The following is a 17,380-nucleotide window of genomic DNA, read 5'->3' on the forward strand; positions in this document are numbered from 1 at the left end:
CAAAAAAAAAAAAAAAAAAAAAAACCCACAAAAACAAACATAAACTGCATGAAGGACGCGTGCTGCCATGCAATCATTGCAAACATCAGTAGGCAGAATTATACATTTATGGGACGTGACCCCATTCTCTAGAAATTCTGTGATTTAGTCTGGCTATTTGTGAACTCTGGTTATTGCCTGCTCAATAAGATGACTTAGCAGAGGTCCAAGGTGAAGCCGGATTCTTCTGTACTAGTAGGATAATTATGGGGACACCAGTACTTTGTATGGTCCCTCTGGCTGTCTAAAATTTGTATGTCTACCCAATACCCTGAAAAAATTGGGTTTATGAAGTGGGATGTTGTACTGCTATTTGTTATATTGCTTGCAGCCCTAGGAAAATACAGGAAGACCCAAAAAGCCTATGTGTGGGTAGAAAAAATTATAACGCAAGTTTAGAATTCCTACACATATAATCTACATTACAACGTTTTCATTGGTGAAAATGAAATTAGGGTCAGTTTTAACCTATTTTTGCCAACGTGTGCAATTTTTGAAAATTTTTCTGCATGAAATTCATATATTACCTAAAAAAATTCAAAGAACAAGAATTTGAAGAGAAAAACTCGTATTATGTTCCATTGTTACGTGCCATTCCCAAAAGGATCACTAGGCATAGGATTAATACAATGTACCATAGGAGTGAGGAGCTGAGGGACAGAGATGAAAACAGCAGCCTACCCTAGAGAGGGAACAGGGAAACATGCAGCTACATAATGTGTCTACTATCTTGAGTCTTTTTATTCCAGATTGCTTAGCTAATTCTGAGTACAGGTGGAAATACTGTACAAAAGGAAGAATGGGGAGTGTCTTAGTTACTTTTTCACTGCTGGGACAAAATATTCAACACTCACAAGAGTTAAAGGGAGAAAGATTTATTGCAGCTCCCAGTTTGTAGAGGTTTCAGACCATAGTTGGCTGGCTCTAAGGCAGGGCAGCATGGCAGAGGGACATTTCAGAGGAGAAACAGTCCACAGCAGGACAGGCAAGAAGGCAGCAAGCAGCAAGCCTCCCTTTCCTTTTTATGCCATTTAGGCTACAAGACTTCTGGATGGTATCACCCACAACCAGGGCGCCTTCCCATTATGCACACCATGAACTATGATGAACCAGTTAGTGGACTAGTCCAGTACCACATACCCTTAAGCCCAGTATCACACACCTCAAATCCAGCCAGCTCTGAAAAGCCCCGTGTATCGAGTGCATGAGTCTTTAGTGGGACATCTAGATACAAGCCATAACGGAAAATACTGTGTGGCTTAATTAATAAATTAGTTCAGAAGTATACACCAAGCACCTACTGTGTGCCAGGCACTGCTGAAAATATCGGGAGAAGCAAAACCATACGATCCTGTTTTCCTGAGGCTTAGAGTTTCACAGGGGAGACCGGCATGAATCTAATAACTATGTATGATGACTGTACAGTAGCATGAAGACTATGATGGAGAGGCATGTGTAGCTGGGTGGGCTTATAATGGATTTGACTCAGGGGAGATCTTTAATGAAGTAATGAAGGAATTCCTACATCAGTGTGAAATGCCTTTCCTTATATTCTGATTCTAATTAGCATTCAGTTCATCAAACCACCTTTTAACTGTGCCAACCCTAACATAAAGGTATACATCCTCTGAAGTATAGTTGAGCAACAACTGCATTTTAGAAACTGGTGAATGGGTGGACTGATAGGTATGTATGTCTGTTACCTAAGACAACCAAGGTGTTTATCCTGATACACAATCGCCAAGGCCGGAGGTTCTTATTTGTGGTTCTTTTCTTGCCTATAACACCAGTGGCGTACCTGTCATAGTGCTGCATCTCCCTGATGCTTCAGTGGTCACAACTTGAAGACAATTTCTGAAAGTACTTCATTACACTGGGGGAATTCCTAAATCCTCCACCTCCTCTTTTCTCACCTTGGAGACTTGAGCTCTGTATATCAACTTTCCCAGATCTTTGAGCCATCGGAACGGTTGGATTAAACTGGGTTAAGACTCTGTTACTGCGCCAGCCAGGAACAGCTCCTCCCACTGACAGGCACACACATTTTAAATATTTTGAACAGAATTGTTATGATACCATTAATATTGCTTAAAGGCTAAGGCACCAGCCAGAAGTAGAATGTCTTGTAGATATTTTCTACTGCATTATAACTTCATCTACAGTACGGTTGTCCAGTTACTAAAACCTTTTCTAACTGAAACAAACAGTAAGCTTTGTATAAGGTTTTGCAATTTGATTAACATGGGGAAAGATGATGTAATGTAATACAACAGGTTTCTTCTTGGCAAGCAATTCCCTAGGTGTCTGAGGTAACTGGAAAATTCAAGATGGTCCCTCAGGTACACAAAATTTACGCAACACGTTTGAGAAGGCTGAGAATTCTTGCCCAAATGATTTTTTGTTAAATGAAAAACATTGGGGTTTGTGAGAAAGGTAGGCTTTTGAAAACAGATACAAGTACATCCAAGCTACAAATACAAATTAGATCTTTATTCATTCAACATATTAACGTCTCTATTATGTTCGAAGAAATGTCCTACGTAAGGACAATACGTTATTAAATTTCAAATTCCTGCCCTCCTAGAGCTTACACTCTCAAAAAGACAGACACTGAACAGAATATCTGTTAGACAGTGATGAGGCCGAGTCAGGGTGAGATGGAGCATCAGGTGGGATGTTGCAGGGCTGTGGGGGACCTCACTCATAGCATGGTAGTTGACACAGGAACAGAAAGCTGAAGAAATCAGTGAACTATGTAAGTATCTGTGAGATGTGCACTACAAATGGAGGGACAGTGATTGTAAAGGCCCCAGGATGGAGTGCTTGGAGTTGGAGGAGGACCAGGCAGGTCCATCTGGCTGAAACAGGAAACGAGGAAAGAGCAAGGGTCCAGATCCTGCTGGTCATCCATGCTGATGTGAAGCTGATCACTGACTTCTGTTCTGAGAGGAAGGTGGGAAGGTTTCAAGCAGAAGACTGACAAGACCTGACATATTTTCTAAGGATCTGACTATAAGGTGAATAATGTAGTGTGAAGAGTAATGGTATGCAAAGAGTCTAGTTAGAAGAGGGATACAAACCTTCCTGTGAGAAATGCCAGGCGAGGATGATGCAGTGGAGGTGGACACCGACACATTCTGAAAGTAGGGCTGATAGGATTTGTCCATGGATTGGGATATAATGTGTGACAGAAGTTTTAAGCGTGTTTCCAAGGTTATTGGCTCCACCAGCTCTAAGGATGTACTGATGCTTTCCTTTTAAAGAGAAGAAGACTGCAGGAGAAGCGGTTTGGTGGTAGTGAGTACATGGAAATGAGAACTGGAAACTGGAAGACTGTTAGAGACATCTTGAATTGCAAGTGCCTATTGTACATGCAAGGGGAGATGTTAAGCAAGCTGTTGGACCTAATACAAGAGAGATGAGACTGAGAGATAAATTTGGGAGTCGTAAGTATATAAAGAGTATTTGAAGTCAGGGTAGGATGAGGTCGTCTATAGAGTGGGAGAAAAAGCAAATGCAATAACTGATCCTTGGCTCCCTCTGATATGTAGAGAACAGGAAGGCAAGAAGGAACAATGAGACAGGAGAATCAAGAAGGGTGATCCCACATAAAACAAGTGAAGATAGTATTTCATGGAGGAAGAAGCAATCTGCTCTGTTAAATGCTGGTGACAGGCCAAAAAGGAGAATGACTGAGAAGTAACACTGCATAGTGACCTTGACAAGAACTATTGCAAAAAATCGAGTCTTAAGAATATCAGATCAATTGGATTGAATTTCAGAGGCAATGTAAGGAGGGCTCTATCAACAGCACCCTACAGTTTTTAGGATGGCATAGAAATTGGGTGCCCGCATATAAAATTGTTATGGACCAACTGTGTCCCCCAAAGTTGAAGCCCTAATCCCCAATATATCTGAAAAACAAGCCTTTAATAAGGCAAATAAAGGTTAAATTGTGTCAAATAAGGTTAAATAGGGCCCTAATCCAACAGGGCCATAGGTATCCTTAGAAGAGAAGAAAGAGATACCAGGAGATACACAGGGAAAGGCTATGTGAGGATTTGGTGAGAAAGCTATCACCTATCATCCACGGAGAGATGCCTTATCAAAAACCAATCCCGCCAGCACCTTTATCTTGGACTTTCAAAAAAAAAAAAAAGTGACCATGGCAGATTGTATGCAAGAGTGATTATAATAGTCTATAGTATAGATTTACGTGAGAAAAATACAGGGAAGGACATGAGGGTTGAGAGGAACAGTATGAAGGGGGCAGAGTCACTGCATTATGGATTCCAAGGAAGTAGAATTAGTAGAGTCAGATTATTACATCAGGTAAGCAGGAAAGATGAGAGCCTGTGGTTATAGGATGCTTGAAATAGAGATGAAACAGAGGGCAAATATGAAATCAAGATCGAGGGTCTGATCATACAAGTTAGGTAGGGGAGAAAAGAACACTGGAGAACTGGTCAGAGAACTAAGAAGTCCATGAGGGCACTGAATTATTTGAAGACCGACGAAGAGCAGTACTGGAGTGATAGCAAGCTTGATCCTATAATCTTCAAAGAATAAGAAACAATGATTTGGGGCTCTTTAGATGGTCCAACCATGGATGAATAGCAAATTGTACAGTTTAAAGGCATGAGTTTCAAGGCTGGCCATGTTTAGAACAGCAGTAGGGATCATGGTCTAGAAGACAGTTTTTTCACTGCGGCCCTAAAGACATCTTCACCTGGGTAATTCCTTGCCTGGAGGTGGGGGTGGGGCAAATCACCCCTGATTGAGAATCATGGTCTTAAAGGAGCCATGATGAGCTAAAAGGACCCCTGATCATGGGTTCAGTAATAGAAGGAGAAAGGGTAAATAGCTAGAGGGTATCAGAGGCAGTAGTGTTTTCTGGGAAGATCAGATCTGGTTAGAGAAAGAGACTGAAGGGAATGTTTCCAGAAAAGGATGAGAGTATAGATAATACCTTAGTGTTTATGGCTCCAATGTAGCCCACATCTGCCAGCCTCAAGGAGGAAACGTATTCCATGACGATCTGAGTCATCGTTTCATTACTTCACTTCCTTTGCCTGACCCAATTCCCCACTCACATGAGTCACCCACTACTTAGGGGATCCAACAATGCAAATTTCAGTGATGTTATTTAATACATGCTGAGTTTATTACTATTTAAGAAATTAAGAGTCCCAGAAGAACACACAAAATATATACAAAGACGACCTTGGCAGAACTGAGGAACCAGTGCTGTCTACATCCTTTCTGAAGAATTCTTGAGCAGCTAAGAAGTTACCATCTTAAGTAACTTGTAAGTCAAAGCTGCCAGCTAAGTTTACAGATACACAGACATAAGCCAAGATTACTGTCTAAAAATCAAAGTGAAGTGAGGAGGGTGAAATTGTCTAAAATGTTTGGTATGAGAAGTGCAATAGATGTATGAGATCTATTTCAGTCTCATTCCCTTCATTAACTTTCAACTTGTATGCACTCTACCACATAGTGATTTTGTAGGGTATGGGAGTCGGGGATGAGCACGGTGCATAAAGGGAGAGGCCACCCACAAAAACATCCAAGTCCTGTTAAAATGATTACAGAGCATGTATCAGGAAATGCACTGAAAATGTGCTAGCAAAAAGTGGATAGACTAAACAGAGGTTTTCATTCTCTGGGGGAAACGGCTAAATAGTATGTAGCTCAGGGATACATTTAAAAGGTTATCATTTATCAGAAAGTAAGGAAATCAATTACACCACCTACCATGATCTCTAGTTTCCTATGGCATAGACACTTCCACACACATAGCCTCCTGTAGTATGGAAAGAACACTGCCCACCTACCTTTAGGAGAAACGTGTGCTCAACCATGCACAAGTACAACCAGTGAGTAACTCACAGAAAAGCACTGGAGCTCTAATGTCAGATAAGGCACTTTGTTTTTAATTCTTCAATCTCTTCAGAATTCATGAAGCTCTGGGGTCCTCTGGAAACCTGCAGCTTTACCAGACTGGTTTTGTACTCAGGACATCATCAGAGCGCCACAGTTCTTAGCAGACTCCTCGGTGTGCTCTGCCCGCCTGTGCATGTGCATTCAGACTTCTCAGTAAACTTCCCGCAGCAAGACCAGTGGGGACGACCTGGGTGGCCCTTGTGCCCATGGCCACATCCTAGGTACCCACCTGCGTGGTACAAAGAGAGAAAAACAATCCTAGGAGTCGATTCTGGCTGGCACCATGGAAACTAAGTCTCTGGTCAATGTTTGGGCTCAGGGGAATGAAAATATCCAAGGAAAATGTGAGAGGAAGAAGCTATCGGACTCCATCATAGGCAGGAGGACTCTGAGCCACAGCATATCAACCAAGGTTACCCAAAGCTCTCAGGCAATGTTAAAAATGCACTAAGTGAATGAGACGGACTAGTCTGGACTCTCATTGTAAAATGAACTGGTGTGGATTTTAACTTAATAGGATTGAAATGAAAAGAAAAAGGAGGAGTGGAAATGAAAAAGAGGCATATCCTGAAGTGATTATCTGGAAGGTACAAAGGCCTATGTTAGAGACCACTGTTAGGGTGAGGATATGATAGAATAATTTTTAAAAAACTAATTGGGTCCCTTGCCTGAGCTTCTACCTCTCCCAAAGAGTCAGAACTGGGTTCAATCAGTTGAGTCATTCCTGCCTCATGTGGAATTTCTTTAAAGTTTTCAAAGAGATATAGTGGATCTACATCTTTCACACTGCTCAGCCTGCTGAAAGGGTTCCGAATGAAACTGTGAGTCCCACAGAGAAGCATAGTGCTCACAGGATTGGTTCACTGGATCAAAACTAAAACATCTCGGAACCCGCAAGCTTGCCATTTCAATTCAGAATAAAGCAGCTTGTTTAAGCAGAAAGCAGAACTTTTAGCACGTCTCTATACACAGAGACACTTCCTAGAACAAAGCCTCAGTCCAGACAGCCTAAGCTAGTGGCTGTGTGGCAGTGGAGGGGACCGTCACTTGATTCCTGCTGGCAGACAGGCCCGAGGGTAGTGATGTCCCCCTTACCTGGCATGGTGCCTCCACAGGCACAGCGTGCATTCCTCTGGCCTCCACTGGAGCAAAAGGTGCAGCAGTGAAATACTCCTAGGTGTGGGCGGTGCTTCCTCCTCACAGTCACGGTGAATGGGGAGCCCTTCGGTGTTCAGACCCAAAGCAAAGATCAGCACCTTATGAGCTAATGGGGCAGGCTGAGCACTGCTACATGCTCAACAGTCTAAGACAGGGCCTGCCTTTGGAGGGGCAAGGCCAGCAGGGAGAGAACTCTCAGCTGGGTGGGCACAGAAACCACTGCAGAGAAACTGGAACCAAAGAGTCTGTGCAGCCCCTATGCCATGCTTTCTACCACCCTGCAACTGAACCCACGGGACACTAAGCATGGTCCCACATGGTCAGCTCCATTTTCAGTGACATCTGAATAGGCAAGAGGGCAGAAAGACACGAAGGCCATGCCACCTCCACCAGATTAAGCTTTTTCTTAATGGATTCTGCCTCCTTTTTTACTTGCATGAAGTGAAAGTGTGTGGATCATTTGATACATTAGCCATCTTGATTTCTACTTTCATGTGACTAACTTGGGTCTTTAAGTTTCTTAATTTCAACACTTGAAGAATCTCGGAAGGAATTCATAGAATGTTACAACCACAAGGCTCCAATTTCTCAGCCACAGACTGCCTTTCCTCATTTATTGAGCTAGCCTCTCTTTTCCTGCCCCTCTATCTTGGGTACATCTGAAACCCATCCACGTATCCTGAGACTGTGAAGACACACGGAAGGAACAAAGGTTAAGTGCATGTGGTTAATCAGTCTCAAGTTAGTAACTCTTCTAACTGTCCCCTTTTCTTCAAAGATAACTTTCATAGTCTAATTTCTATCCTATATTAAACAAAAAATTAATAAATGTTGCAATTTGGCTATCCCTGTGTAAGTGCCACATCACCTGAAAAAGCAGAAAGTAGAGAGCCTGGTACCTTAGACACCTTTCCCAATGTTAAATTCCCCTCCTTTTAAAGGATAACCATGGCCTGAAACTTTCGAAACCATTAGGCAAAATAAACCTTTCTTCCTTCCTTCCTCCATGTACCAGATATTTTGTAAGTAATAAAAAGCTGACTGCCACATAATTCATTTAAAAAACAACTTGGAGTTCAAAGAAAGAGATTCAAATTCTAATTCTACTACAGAGCTACTATGTATTCTAGTCTCCATTTAATTGGACAATGATCCCTGAGCTTGAATGTTTTGAAGAAGACAACTTGCTGGTCATAGTGGTGCACACCTGTAATCCCAGCACTCAGGAGGCTGAGGTAGGAAGAGTGCCACAAGTTTGAGGCCAGCCTGGGCTATGTAGTGAGTTCAACTACAAAGCAAGACCCTATCTCAAACAAAAAACATAAAGAAAATGGAACTAAGGTATATGAAAACACTTAGCTTGTTTCTGACATACTCTGATTAAGCAAGCAATAAAGAGCCACTGAATGAGTCTTCCTAGTGCTGAGATCACAAACCTAACATACCACAATGTTGCATGGCATCCTATTACTCCCATCAGGGTAGACATCTGGTTAAATGAAAGCTCTGATTATTCCAAAGTCAACAGATGTCAGCAGAGAGATTCTGCTAGACATATACCCCAGTTTTTAAAATCTCATAAGCCAGGAAGTATTACACATAACTCTGGAGATAGTATGGTAACCACGGAAACAGATAAGCCTATATGTACAACAGACACGAGAATTACATGGGCAGATGGTTGGGCAGAGAGCTGAGAGGAGGGGCATAACCCTACACCTGCCAATTATGAAGTCCATGTCCAGTCGGTCTGAACAAAGCTGGAAATCCCTGAGTTACATGAGTTTCTTGAATGTGCACGCTTGTCTGTTGGTGGATTGTTCCCTGTGATCAAGGCATCTTCTCTAAATTAAGAATTCCAACAACTTGACTGGGGGAACAAATGTGAGTATAACTGCCAGTAGATGAAACAGGGAGAGAGAGTGCGATGATCACTAGTACCCTCTAGCAAAAATAAGACTAGCAAAATCTAGCCTGTTCCTATGGTGAAGAGAATCTTATTGAATCTCTATGCAGCTAGTCCTGTAACAAATGTCTCCAGACCTTAAGAGGACAGAACTAGTGGGGTTGGGGGTGACAGGGCCTCAGGGCTGCACATGCATGGGTCTTACCTGTACATGCTGCTCTTTGACACAGACACACACGGTATAGATCCCAGGTTCCTTTGGGGTGTAGGAAACAGAGTACGTCCCATCCTTGTTATCCCGGACTACTGTTCTGACTGGACTGAATGGAAATAAGAGTTCAAAAACCACTCCTCTCACAAGCTGCCTGTCCTTTCAGGATGTAAACTCTACACCATTCCATTCAATATTACTTTGAAATGTCCCTCAACTGAGATGTTTCTTCCACACAAAAGGTAAGCAGCACAAATCCTACTTTAGTTTGACATTCAGACAAATTCCTTAAAATGTTACTGTTTTGTTTTTTTTTTCCAAGAAGTTTCAGTTATATCTTTTTGCTGTTGTCCCTTCTCCATTTTGGAGAAATATAAATATGTTCCTGGCCCGATTTAGTAGCAAAAGTAGACTACATTTTAGGAGGGACACCACCCAGTCCAACACAGGACAGTCTTCAGTCTATTCCAAAGCTTAGAATGAAGACAACCTGAAGGGAAGACTCTATCTTTAAGAGAGAATTGAATATAGAAATAAAACCCATTATAAGAAAACACATTTATTCGGTGGCCTGCCTTGTAAGCTCAAAGACCCGAGTTCAATCCCCAGTACCAAAACACACACAAAAAAAGAAAACACATTTAAGTCAAGTGTGGTGGTGCACACCTATAATTCCAGCACCCCAACAGGTCTGAGGCAGGAAGACTGGAAGTTTAAGTCTAGTCTGGGCAATTCAAGGACTCAGAGAGATCCCACCTAACAATTAAAAATAAAAATGGACTGCAACGTGAAAGCCATGGGTTCGATCCTCAGTACCACAAAAACAAAACATTTGGCCCTATTAGTCATACCATGGTTTTTTCACAGAATTATGGCAAGGTAAGATAATGACCACAGCTACATCTCCAGTTACTCAAAGGACCTATTTCCAGTTTCCTTACTGCTGATTACTCATGACACCTATTGCATTAACACAAACCTGTCCTTCTTATCTTTAGGGACAACTGCAACATGGACTCTGTCTCCTCCCCTGCCCATGCTCTCTCCTGCAGCATCCTTACAAAATAAGGTGAAAGAGGCGGTCTGTTTCTCCCGAGCTCTGTGCAGATCTGCAAAAGACAAACACTCACCTCAAAGACAAAGTGCGTGACCACATCCCCAGATCAGACACCATCTTACTTTTTCTCTTCAGAATGTTCTGCTTCCTGTTTATTGTAACCATGCTGCTCCCTTTCTTTTCCCTTCCCCTCCAGCCTCCCAGAGTATCCCTTCTGAACTCCTCCTGAGAGCCTAGTTGGCTTTCAGCCAGCAGCTGCTTTTGACTCACACAGGACCTTAACCTCAGACCTAAGGAAATTTTGAAAATACTAAGGATTGATGTAGGTATTCAGAGAAGAAAGGTAGAACTGACTGGAAGAATGCCAGAGAACAGTAACCCCAAACTACCCTCTGCATGCTCAGAGTTCTGTTGGAATAGGCAGGGGGAACAGCTGACCAGCATGGATCCTCCACATTGCGAGGTCCTCTGCAGTTCAGTGGCTCCTGCCAAGGCGCTGGAGAAATATCCAGCAGTTATAGCCCCTGAGGCAGCATGCACATGAAAGCCAGTGTTCATGAACTATTAGGAGGTCTGTGGAGAGGCTTATGAAGGGTATAAGAATCTTCTGAAACTGTATGGTGCAGCTGGTGGATGTTTCTGGGGCAGAGATTCTCAAAGGGATCTGTAACTTCCAAAGAGTTAAGAAGTTATTGCTAGGGTCAGGATGACTCTTAAATACGGTCTTCCCATCAAGACTGATCTATAAAATGTATGTTCAAAAGACATGCCAGGCATAGTGGCACTCAGGAAACAGAGGCAGGAGGATTGACATGGGTTCTAGGCCAGCCTAGGCTACATAGTAATTCCAAGGCCATCCTGAGCTACAAAGTGAGACCCTGTCTAAAAAAAAAAAAGACATACTTTCTTAGGGAAGAGAACACCAATCAAAATAAACCATTTTTTTCCCTAGTGAAGAAAACCCCAACCATATCTAAGGACCATTGATCCTTGAGTTCTTTGGTTGTTACTTTTTGCAGCAGAAAAGAGTTAAGCCTCATCCCCATATTAAATTTTTTTTTTGTACAGGGGATCGTTGGGTCCTTGCACTTGCAAGGAAGGTAGAGGAACCACGGAGCCAAATTCCTGGCCCCTCCCATATTAAATACTAACTGCACTCTCACCTGAACAAATCAGAAATAAAAGGGTAAGGTGTAGTAGTGTGTGTGGGGGGGTTACTCGTTCTTGATCAATGTGTCTCATAATAAACTGGTCAGGAGGGGAGCTCTTCCAGCTGCACTAGCCACAATTCTTTCAGTATCATAGCCCTATGCCCTGCCCTCTCAGTGCCACTGAGAAATGCCTTCCTACCTTCTCCTTGAAGGACACATTTGGCTGGATCAACTTCTTTGGTAAGAATGGTCCCATACACTTCATAGCCATGGCACCGGCCTGCTTTCTCCTGAGGAGAGAAGCATATCTTATCGTTTACTCCACGATGGGTGCTGTACTCGACTCTGTTCAGCTTCCTGAGTCTTTCTACTACCACCCGCTTGGTGACGAGGATCTCCAAGTCTGAGCCACTGGTCAGCAAGTGCTCAGTGAACTCTACACCTGTCCGCATGTCTGCCAGCAGCTGTTCCAGCTGAGCTTTCTGCAGCTGCAGGGAGTTTTCCTTCTGGACCCGTATGTCCTCCAACTGCTTCAGCAGCTTGTCCCGATGCTCCTCGATGGCCTTGATGTAGCCCTCGGAGAAAGTGCGGACATCAGCCGCCACTGCCTCCACTCGCTCCTGGAGGGCCCCGTTCATCTCTTTGACTTGAGCCAAAGCCTCCTCCAGGGCCTCCACATGGGGCTGTGTGCCTCTGAGGAGCTCCCGCACGGAGTCCCCATGCTTGTGAATGACGTTGCTGGTGAAGTCGTAGGGGTGCTCCCGGTGTTCTCCCACAATGCAGTCCCGGCACACCGGACGGTCACAGAGCTCACAGAACAGCCTCAGCTCCTCCGCAGGGTGAGCAGAACACAGGATGGGCTTTCCAACCCGGCTGTAGCCTTTCAGATCTTTCAGGTCCACTATGGTATGATAAGTTGTTTTCTTCTGCCGTCTAGGAACAAGCAGAAAGAGGAAATTAGGGACCGACTCCAGGTAGGAGACAATTTGGTAGAGAGGTTTTAGGAAGATGGGCTCTGAAGTTCAATCTGAGTTCCATCCCTAGGAATCTCAAACTGCATGATCTCCTCTGGTTCTAGTTATTCATCTGTACTCTAAGGCCAATACCTACCTAGGTAAAGGGGCTGATTTTTAGAACAAAATGCGATTACACTTTGGCTTTGGCTTGGGATGTCATTGCTAAAGGCTATAGTGCTAAGACTGTGTCTTGAAACTTCCCTCACAGAGTTAATTTGTTAAGATCAGACCCATAGCTGGCTTCTTACAGCAAACTAAAGGTAACAGTTGAAAACTATCATCAAGAGACACAAACTGTGCCAGGTGGTATAGCAATTAAAAAGCAGTTTGCTGGCCCTGATTTAAAAAAATAAAAAAAGTCTCATCTGGCTTTCATCTAAGCTTCCTTCTAAATGCATCTAAGTATTTCCTTTGACCAGTACCTACATCACCCACATTAGCAGGCTAGAATTTTCCTCAAGAGTCATCAATACTATTAGAATGTGAAATCAACGATCAGTAGAATCAAAGCTCACTTTTAATTCCTCTTTTCTATAGCCTTCTAGAGATTTGGGGAAATGCCTAGGAAAGTGAAATGACTACTAAGAGTTTCCCATTAGCATTATATCAACTTGACACTAACATGCTATTTCTGGCACCACAAGAGGGGCTGCGCAGAAAACAAGGTCAGCTGTTTAGCTGAAAGCAAGGCAGAAGTGGTACTATCACACATAATTACAGGTTAAAAATAGAATGAAGACTACTAACTTGTTCTGTTCGTGAGGTCAGAAAACAAATGGAAGTCTGAACTTTAAAATGATTTTAGGCTACTTTCAAAAACGTTCATTTTATATTCAGATGTCGCAGAGTGGGGAGGAGAGTAAGAAGAACAAAGAGTGATCCACCTAACAAGAGTCACCGAGTGCGATAAAAGACAGAATGGACATCTCAGTGAACATCTATCAGCCCACACACCAGCTACAGGGGTACTCTGGGGTTTAAGGCACAGGCTGAGGTGAGACCCAGCCAATCGGCATCCACATTGAGAAGGAAGAAAGATTTGTAAACGAACACAGAATAGCCAGATCTGGATTTAACTCTCAGTTCTGTTACACGCTTAGCAAGGGTGAAAAAAAAATCACAAAACATCCTGAGCCAGTTTCCTCAATGAATAAATGGGAATGAAGATAGTGCCTTCCTTTTCATAGGCGTTGCAATGATCAAATGAGATCAAAAGCTGGACCTTTGCTACTGTATTCATCCTCCTGTTTCAGCACCTAGTACAATTATTCACCACATAAATGACCGATGACTGAAGGAATACTAAAAATGCTTTGAAAACTGAAGAGGACCGTGCAAACCTTTATTGCTATTATTACTACAGGTATTATGTGAGGCTAATGGGTATAACTGCTCTAAAGTATTTGTTATTGTATTGTATATTGCCTTTACTTTTCATTTGAGGTATTTGAGAACGCCTTCCTTTCGATATGCCCAAAGAATTTGTCTTGACACCTTTTTGTGTTCCACTCTTAAGCCACAACAGGTGGGGTACCCCATCTTTACCTATGAGCCTGGCAGCAGAAGTGGCAGAGATTGGCTTTGCAGGTCTGACACCTCTTCTCCACTTCCCTGTCGTTGCACAGGTCACACACCAGGCCCTGGCCTTCTTCACGCAGGCTCTCCAGCATCACATCATTCATGGCCAGGTGGTCTATGGTTAAAGCCTTCACTCCACCCCTGGGCAGGTCCACCTGAGCATCACATACCGGACACAGGATGCCGATCTGCCGCTGAAGACTTTGAGGCTTGCGTTCCTGGAATACTGACCCTTCAGAGCTTGTATCAGAGTCTGCTCCTCGGATGTCCATTACAGAGAAGGGTTCCAGGTTCTCCAGACAAGTGGTGCAAACGGTGTGCAGACATGGCAAGAGTCTGGGGGCTTTGAAAAGCCCCATGCACAGAGGGCAGTGAGTCTTCCCTGAGTTCCCAAGTGCAGGCCCACTGGGGAGTTTGTGCACGAAACCCAGCAGAGGCTTCTTGTTCTCTGACATATTTTCCCACGTCCGTGGCCCCTATCAGAAATGGCCTTGGACAGCGCTACAGTGCAGTCGCTGATTAACCTCACCCAAAGACAAAGTTCCCAGAACTTGAGCAGAGACCATGAGGACTCTGTTGTTGGCAAATGGGAAGTAGAGGATGCCTCCAAGGAACCACCCACAGATCTACTCAGGATCTGTGGTAGGGCCGCTTCCTTTCCATGGCATCCCATACCAGACACGCCTACCCCTCCTCGGTCCCCTAAATCCTCCTTCCCCGATGGGCTTTCTTAGCTAGTCTTTCCATCTCCGTTACCGCTGCATCTCGCGCTCTCTATGGCTACCCCTCCCCCCAATGGTCTCGCCCTAGACACGCGAAAAGCGCCACCCCGCCCCTGTGAGATGAGGTAAGAGGTCTTCAAGCTCCTTCCCTCTCGGGGGGCGTACAACGAGAACTTCAGCGGCAAGAGACTCCAACGACTGCTAAGAGGCCACAAACCTCCCCACCCTTCGGTTTAGCTATCGCTCTCCTCGCACCAATCCTAGCCCGGATCAGCTCCCTAGAGTCCAATCACCGCCCAAGAGAGGCGGTCCTCGACACTCAAGCCGCACCGCCCATTGGAGTGACGCCAGCATCATCCAATAAGATTGGGAAGTTCCACAGCCGCTCACACTATTGGAGAGAGAGCGAGGGACCAAACTAAGTGTCGGAGGCGGGGCGAGGAAAAGAGGAAGGCTGAAAGGGAGCCGCAGAATATAGCCAGCGTTACCATTTTACGAGGACAGTACCTCTATCTCTGGCGACCAGAGAAACCTCAGGACCAAAAATCTACGCTGCTGTGCTGCGAGGCTTCCTTTCCGTCCCTGGGTTGGTGCATGGTCTCAGACTGGATCTTCCATTGGTGTTTTGCGCTGTCAGTCCGCTGCGGCGCTCCGTGCCCCGGAGCTTGCTGGGAGTTGTAGTCAGTTTTTTTCCTGGGCCCGGAGACGGGTTCCAAACGGCGCACGTTTTTACCTCAGGAGCTCAGAAAAAGGGGCGAGGATTCCCGTCTTGGCCTCTTGTGCTTATTTCAGTCCCGGAATCCCTCAGGGTTAGCATGTCGGTTACCATAACTCCCATGGCTTGCTACCTTCTGCCAATTTCCCGAGGGTAAGGGCACCTCAGGTCTGGTTCTGGGAACCACTATGTAGCCAAGCTCTGGAATTGGGAACTGGACTTTTGATAACTGGCGCTCAAAAAGTCTTTGTTTCATCCTTTCGGACGAAAGTGTATATGACCAAGGGAGTTAAATATTTGTAACCTGGAACTGTACAGTTATCCCTGACGGAAATTAATAGAGCAAATTTGGCCACTGGTTAAGGCGTTTGTTTGGGTCCTGAGGATCGAACTTCCGGCTCCTTGGAGTGCTAAGCAAGCGCTTTAAGACTGAGTTAAACCCCCAGTCCCGGCCTCAGTTTTATCCGTCAATCAAGCGGGCTCCTGACTGGTCACAAAGGGTGAGTGGAGGTTGTCGTGAGACGCAAGCCTTTGTGTTCATCAACTAATTAGGAAGATAGACCCAACCGGCACCCTTAGCATTATAATTTCCTTGTCTCTTGTACTGTACTCTCCTCACCAGGGGCCTCTGACGAAGTTATATGAGGCTTTGCTACGCTTAGTATTTGGGACCCTGGTCTCCAAAATTCCAAAGGGTAACACGTTACCTCCCAACCCTTCATCTGTTCTATTTCCAGTCCCTTGAGCCTACCTCATATGCCAGTCGGTCTCACTATTTTATGTGTTTATGCCATTGCCTACTTGATTTGGACCCAGAGACAGCTGTTTTATTGTTGTCTTTATTAAACTATAGAATTCACACCATGGGCATAGTGCCCGAAGCATAATCTTTTAAAAATATGGAATTGGAGGGCTCCAAAATATGAAAAGAAAGCTATAAAGTAAAACAGATGAAATGTCTGAGGATTTCTGAAGTATTTTATGTTAGGCTGGGGATACCGCTGAGTGGTAGAGCAATTGCCTAGCAGAAGTGAAGCTCAGGGCTCATCCTCAGCACTGCAAAAAAGGAGGGTGGGTGGAGAGATCTCATTTGATTTGCCTTTTTTGTGAGGGACCTGATCTACTTCTAGTTGCAGCATAAGTCAAATATAGCACATCAATGAGTCAGACACTTTTGTATAATAATAAATTACATATAATTTTTAAATGTAAGTATGCTTACAAAGGTCTTAAAATAGTTCTTACCTAAATTTCTTCAGCATCTTGTCCTCCAGGTTTATCCTGACTTTGAATCTGCTTTCTCTACTCCTCTATGCTGGTGTGATTCACAAAAACTATGGGGACTTGGGTTTGCTATATATTCTTTCTCTGAACTACACTCTACCTTCCCTGCTGCATAGTTATGCTTTGTTTCATCTCTTATTCATGCTGTATCACATTTCCTAAGGCAAGCATATCAGATTTCTCTTTGTTAAGAAGTGCTTTATAATTAATGTGTGCATCATCTCATTTAATTTTCTAACAACCTTCATGAGTATGAAAGAGGTTTGGTGGCCAAAGTAATGTATCTGGACTTACACACTTTATATGATACCACGTCTAAGACTCTTCCCCTATGACTTCATCTTTCTGTCTTGAATTCTTAAGCATTAAATTTCTCACACAACTCCTAACTACCTAATTGAGTGAGAAGATGGGGCTATTGAAAGAATTCCTTCACCTTTCAACCTAAAAATCTATAATCCTTTGCCCCACCCCCCCAGGGGTTTTTTGTTTGTTTGGTTGGTTTGGTTTTGTTTTTTGAGACAGGGTCTCACTATGTAGTTAAGACTGACCTGAAACTCACTATGTAGTCCAGGCTGGTCTCGAACTCGCAATGAT

At 43.9% G+C, this 17,380-nt stretch overlaps 1 protein-coding gene and 1 long non-coding RNA gene across 9 annotated transcripts in view; one reads left to right on the forward strand and one right to left on the reverse strand.

Annotated features, from left to right (window-relative positions):
• Positions 1 to 2,516: 2,516 nt before the first annotated feature.
• Trim45 (tripartite motif containing 45) lies at positions 2,517 to 15,363 on the reverse strand. Its single transcript, XM_010631190.3, has 6 exons — positions 14,030 to 15,363; positions 11,668 to 12,401; positions 10,240 to 10,369; positions 9,255 to 9,369; positions 7,081 to 7,207; positions 2,517 to 6,214 (listed from the first exon to the last, which is right to left on the reverse strand). Exons 1-6 carry the CDS (start codon positions 14,515 to 14,517, stop codon positions 6,066 to 6,068), a joined length of 1,743 nt encoding a protein of 580 aa, XP_010629492.1. The 5' UTR covers positions 14,518 to 15,363; the 3' UTR covers positions 2,517 to 6,065.
• A 13-nt stretch (positions 15,364 to 15,376) lies between these two features.
• LOC104866950 overlaps positions 15,377 to 17,380 on the forward strand; it is a 191,582-nt gene continuing 189,578 nt past the window's right edge. For 6 of the 8 annotated variants that reach the window (XR_781617.3, XR_781621.2, XR_781620.3 and 3 more), the window contains exon 1: positions 15,378 to 15,999. This is a non-coding gene — a long non-coding RNA (uncharacterized LOC104866950). Of the gene's footprint in view, positions 16,000 to 17,380 lie in introns of all 8 variants that reach the window. The other 2 variants (XR_004515051.1, XR_781618.2) reach the window with 1 other exon arrangement.

This window comes from Fukomys damarensis, unplaced genomic scaffold, assembly GCF_012274545.1.
Source record: "Fukomys damarensis isolate Sample0158 unplaced genomic scaffold, DMR_v1.0_HiC HiC_scaffold_33, whole genome shotgun sequence".
NCBI lineage: Eukaryota > Metazoa > Chordata > Mammalia > Rodentia > Bathyergidae > Fukomys > Fukomys damarensis.

Excerpts from the sequence above, each read along its gene's own strand:
- Trim45 (XM_010631190.3), bottom strand. The coding sequence starts at position 14,517 with ATGTCAGAGAACAAGAAGCCTCTGCTGGGTTTCGTGCACAAACTCCCC. Across the intron at positions 10,370-11,667 it reads ATGTGTCCTTCAAGGAGAAG|ATCTGCACAGAGCTCGGGAG; the intron begins GTAGGAAGGCAT and ends TGTCTTTTGCAG. Across the intron at positions 6,215-7,080 it reads CTGTGGAGGCACCATGCCAG|GTGGGTACCTAGGATGTGGC; the intron begins GTAAGGGGGACA and ends TGTACCACGCAG.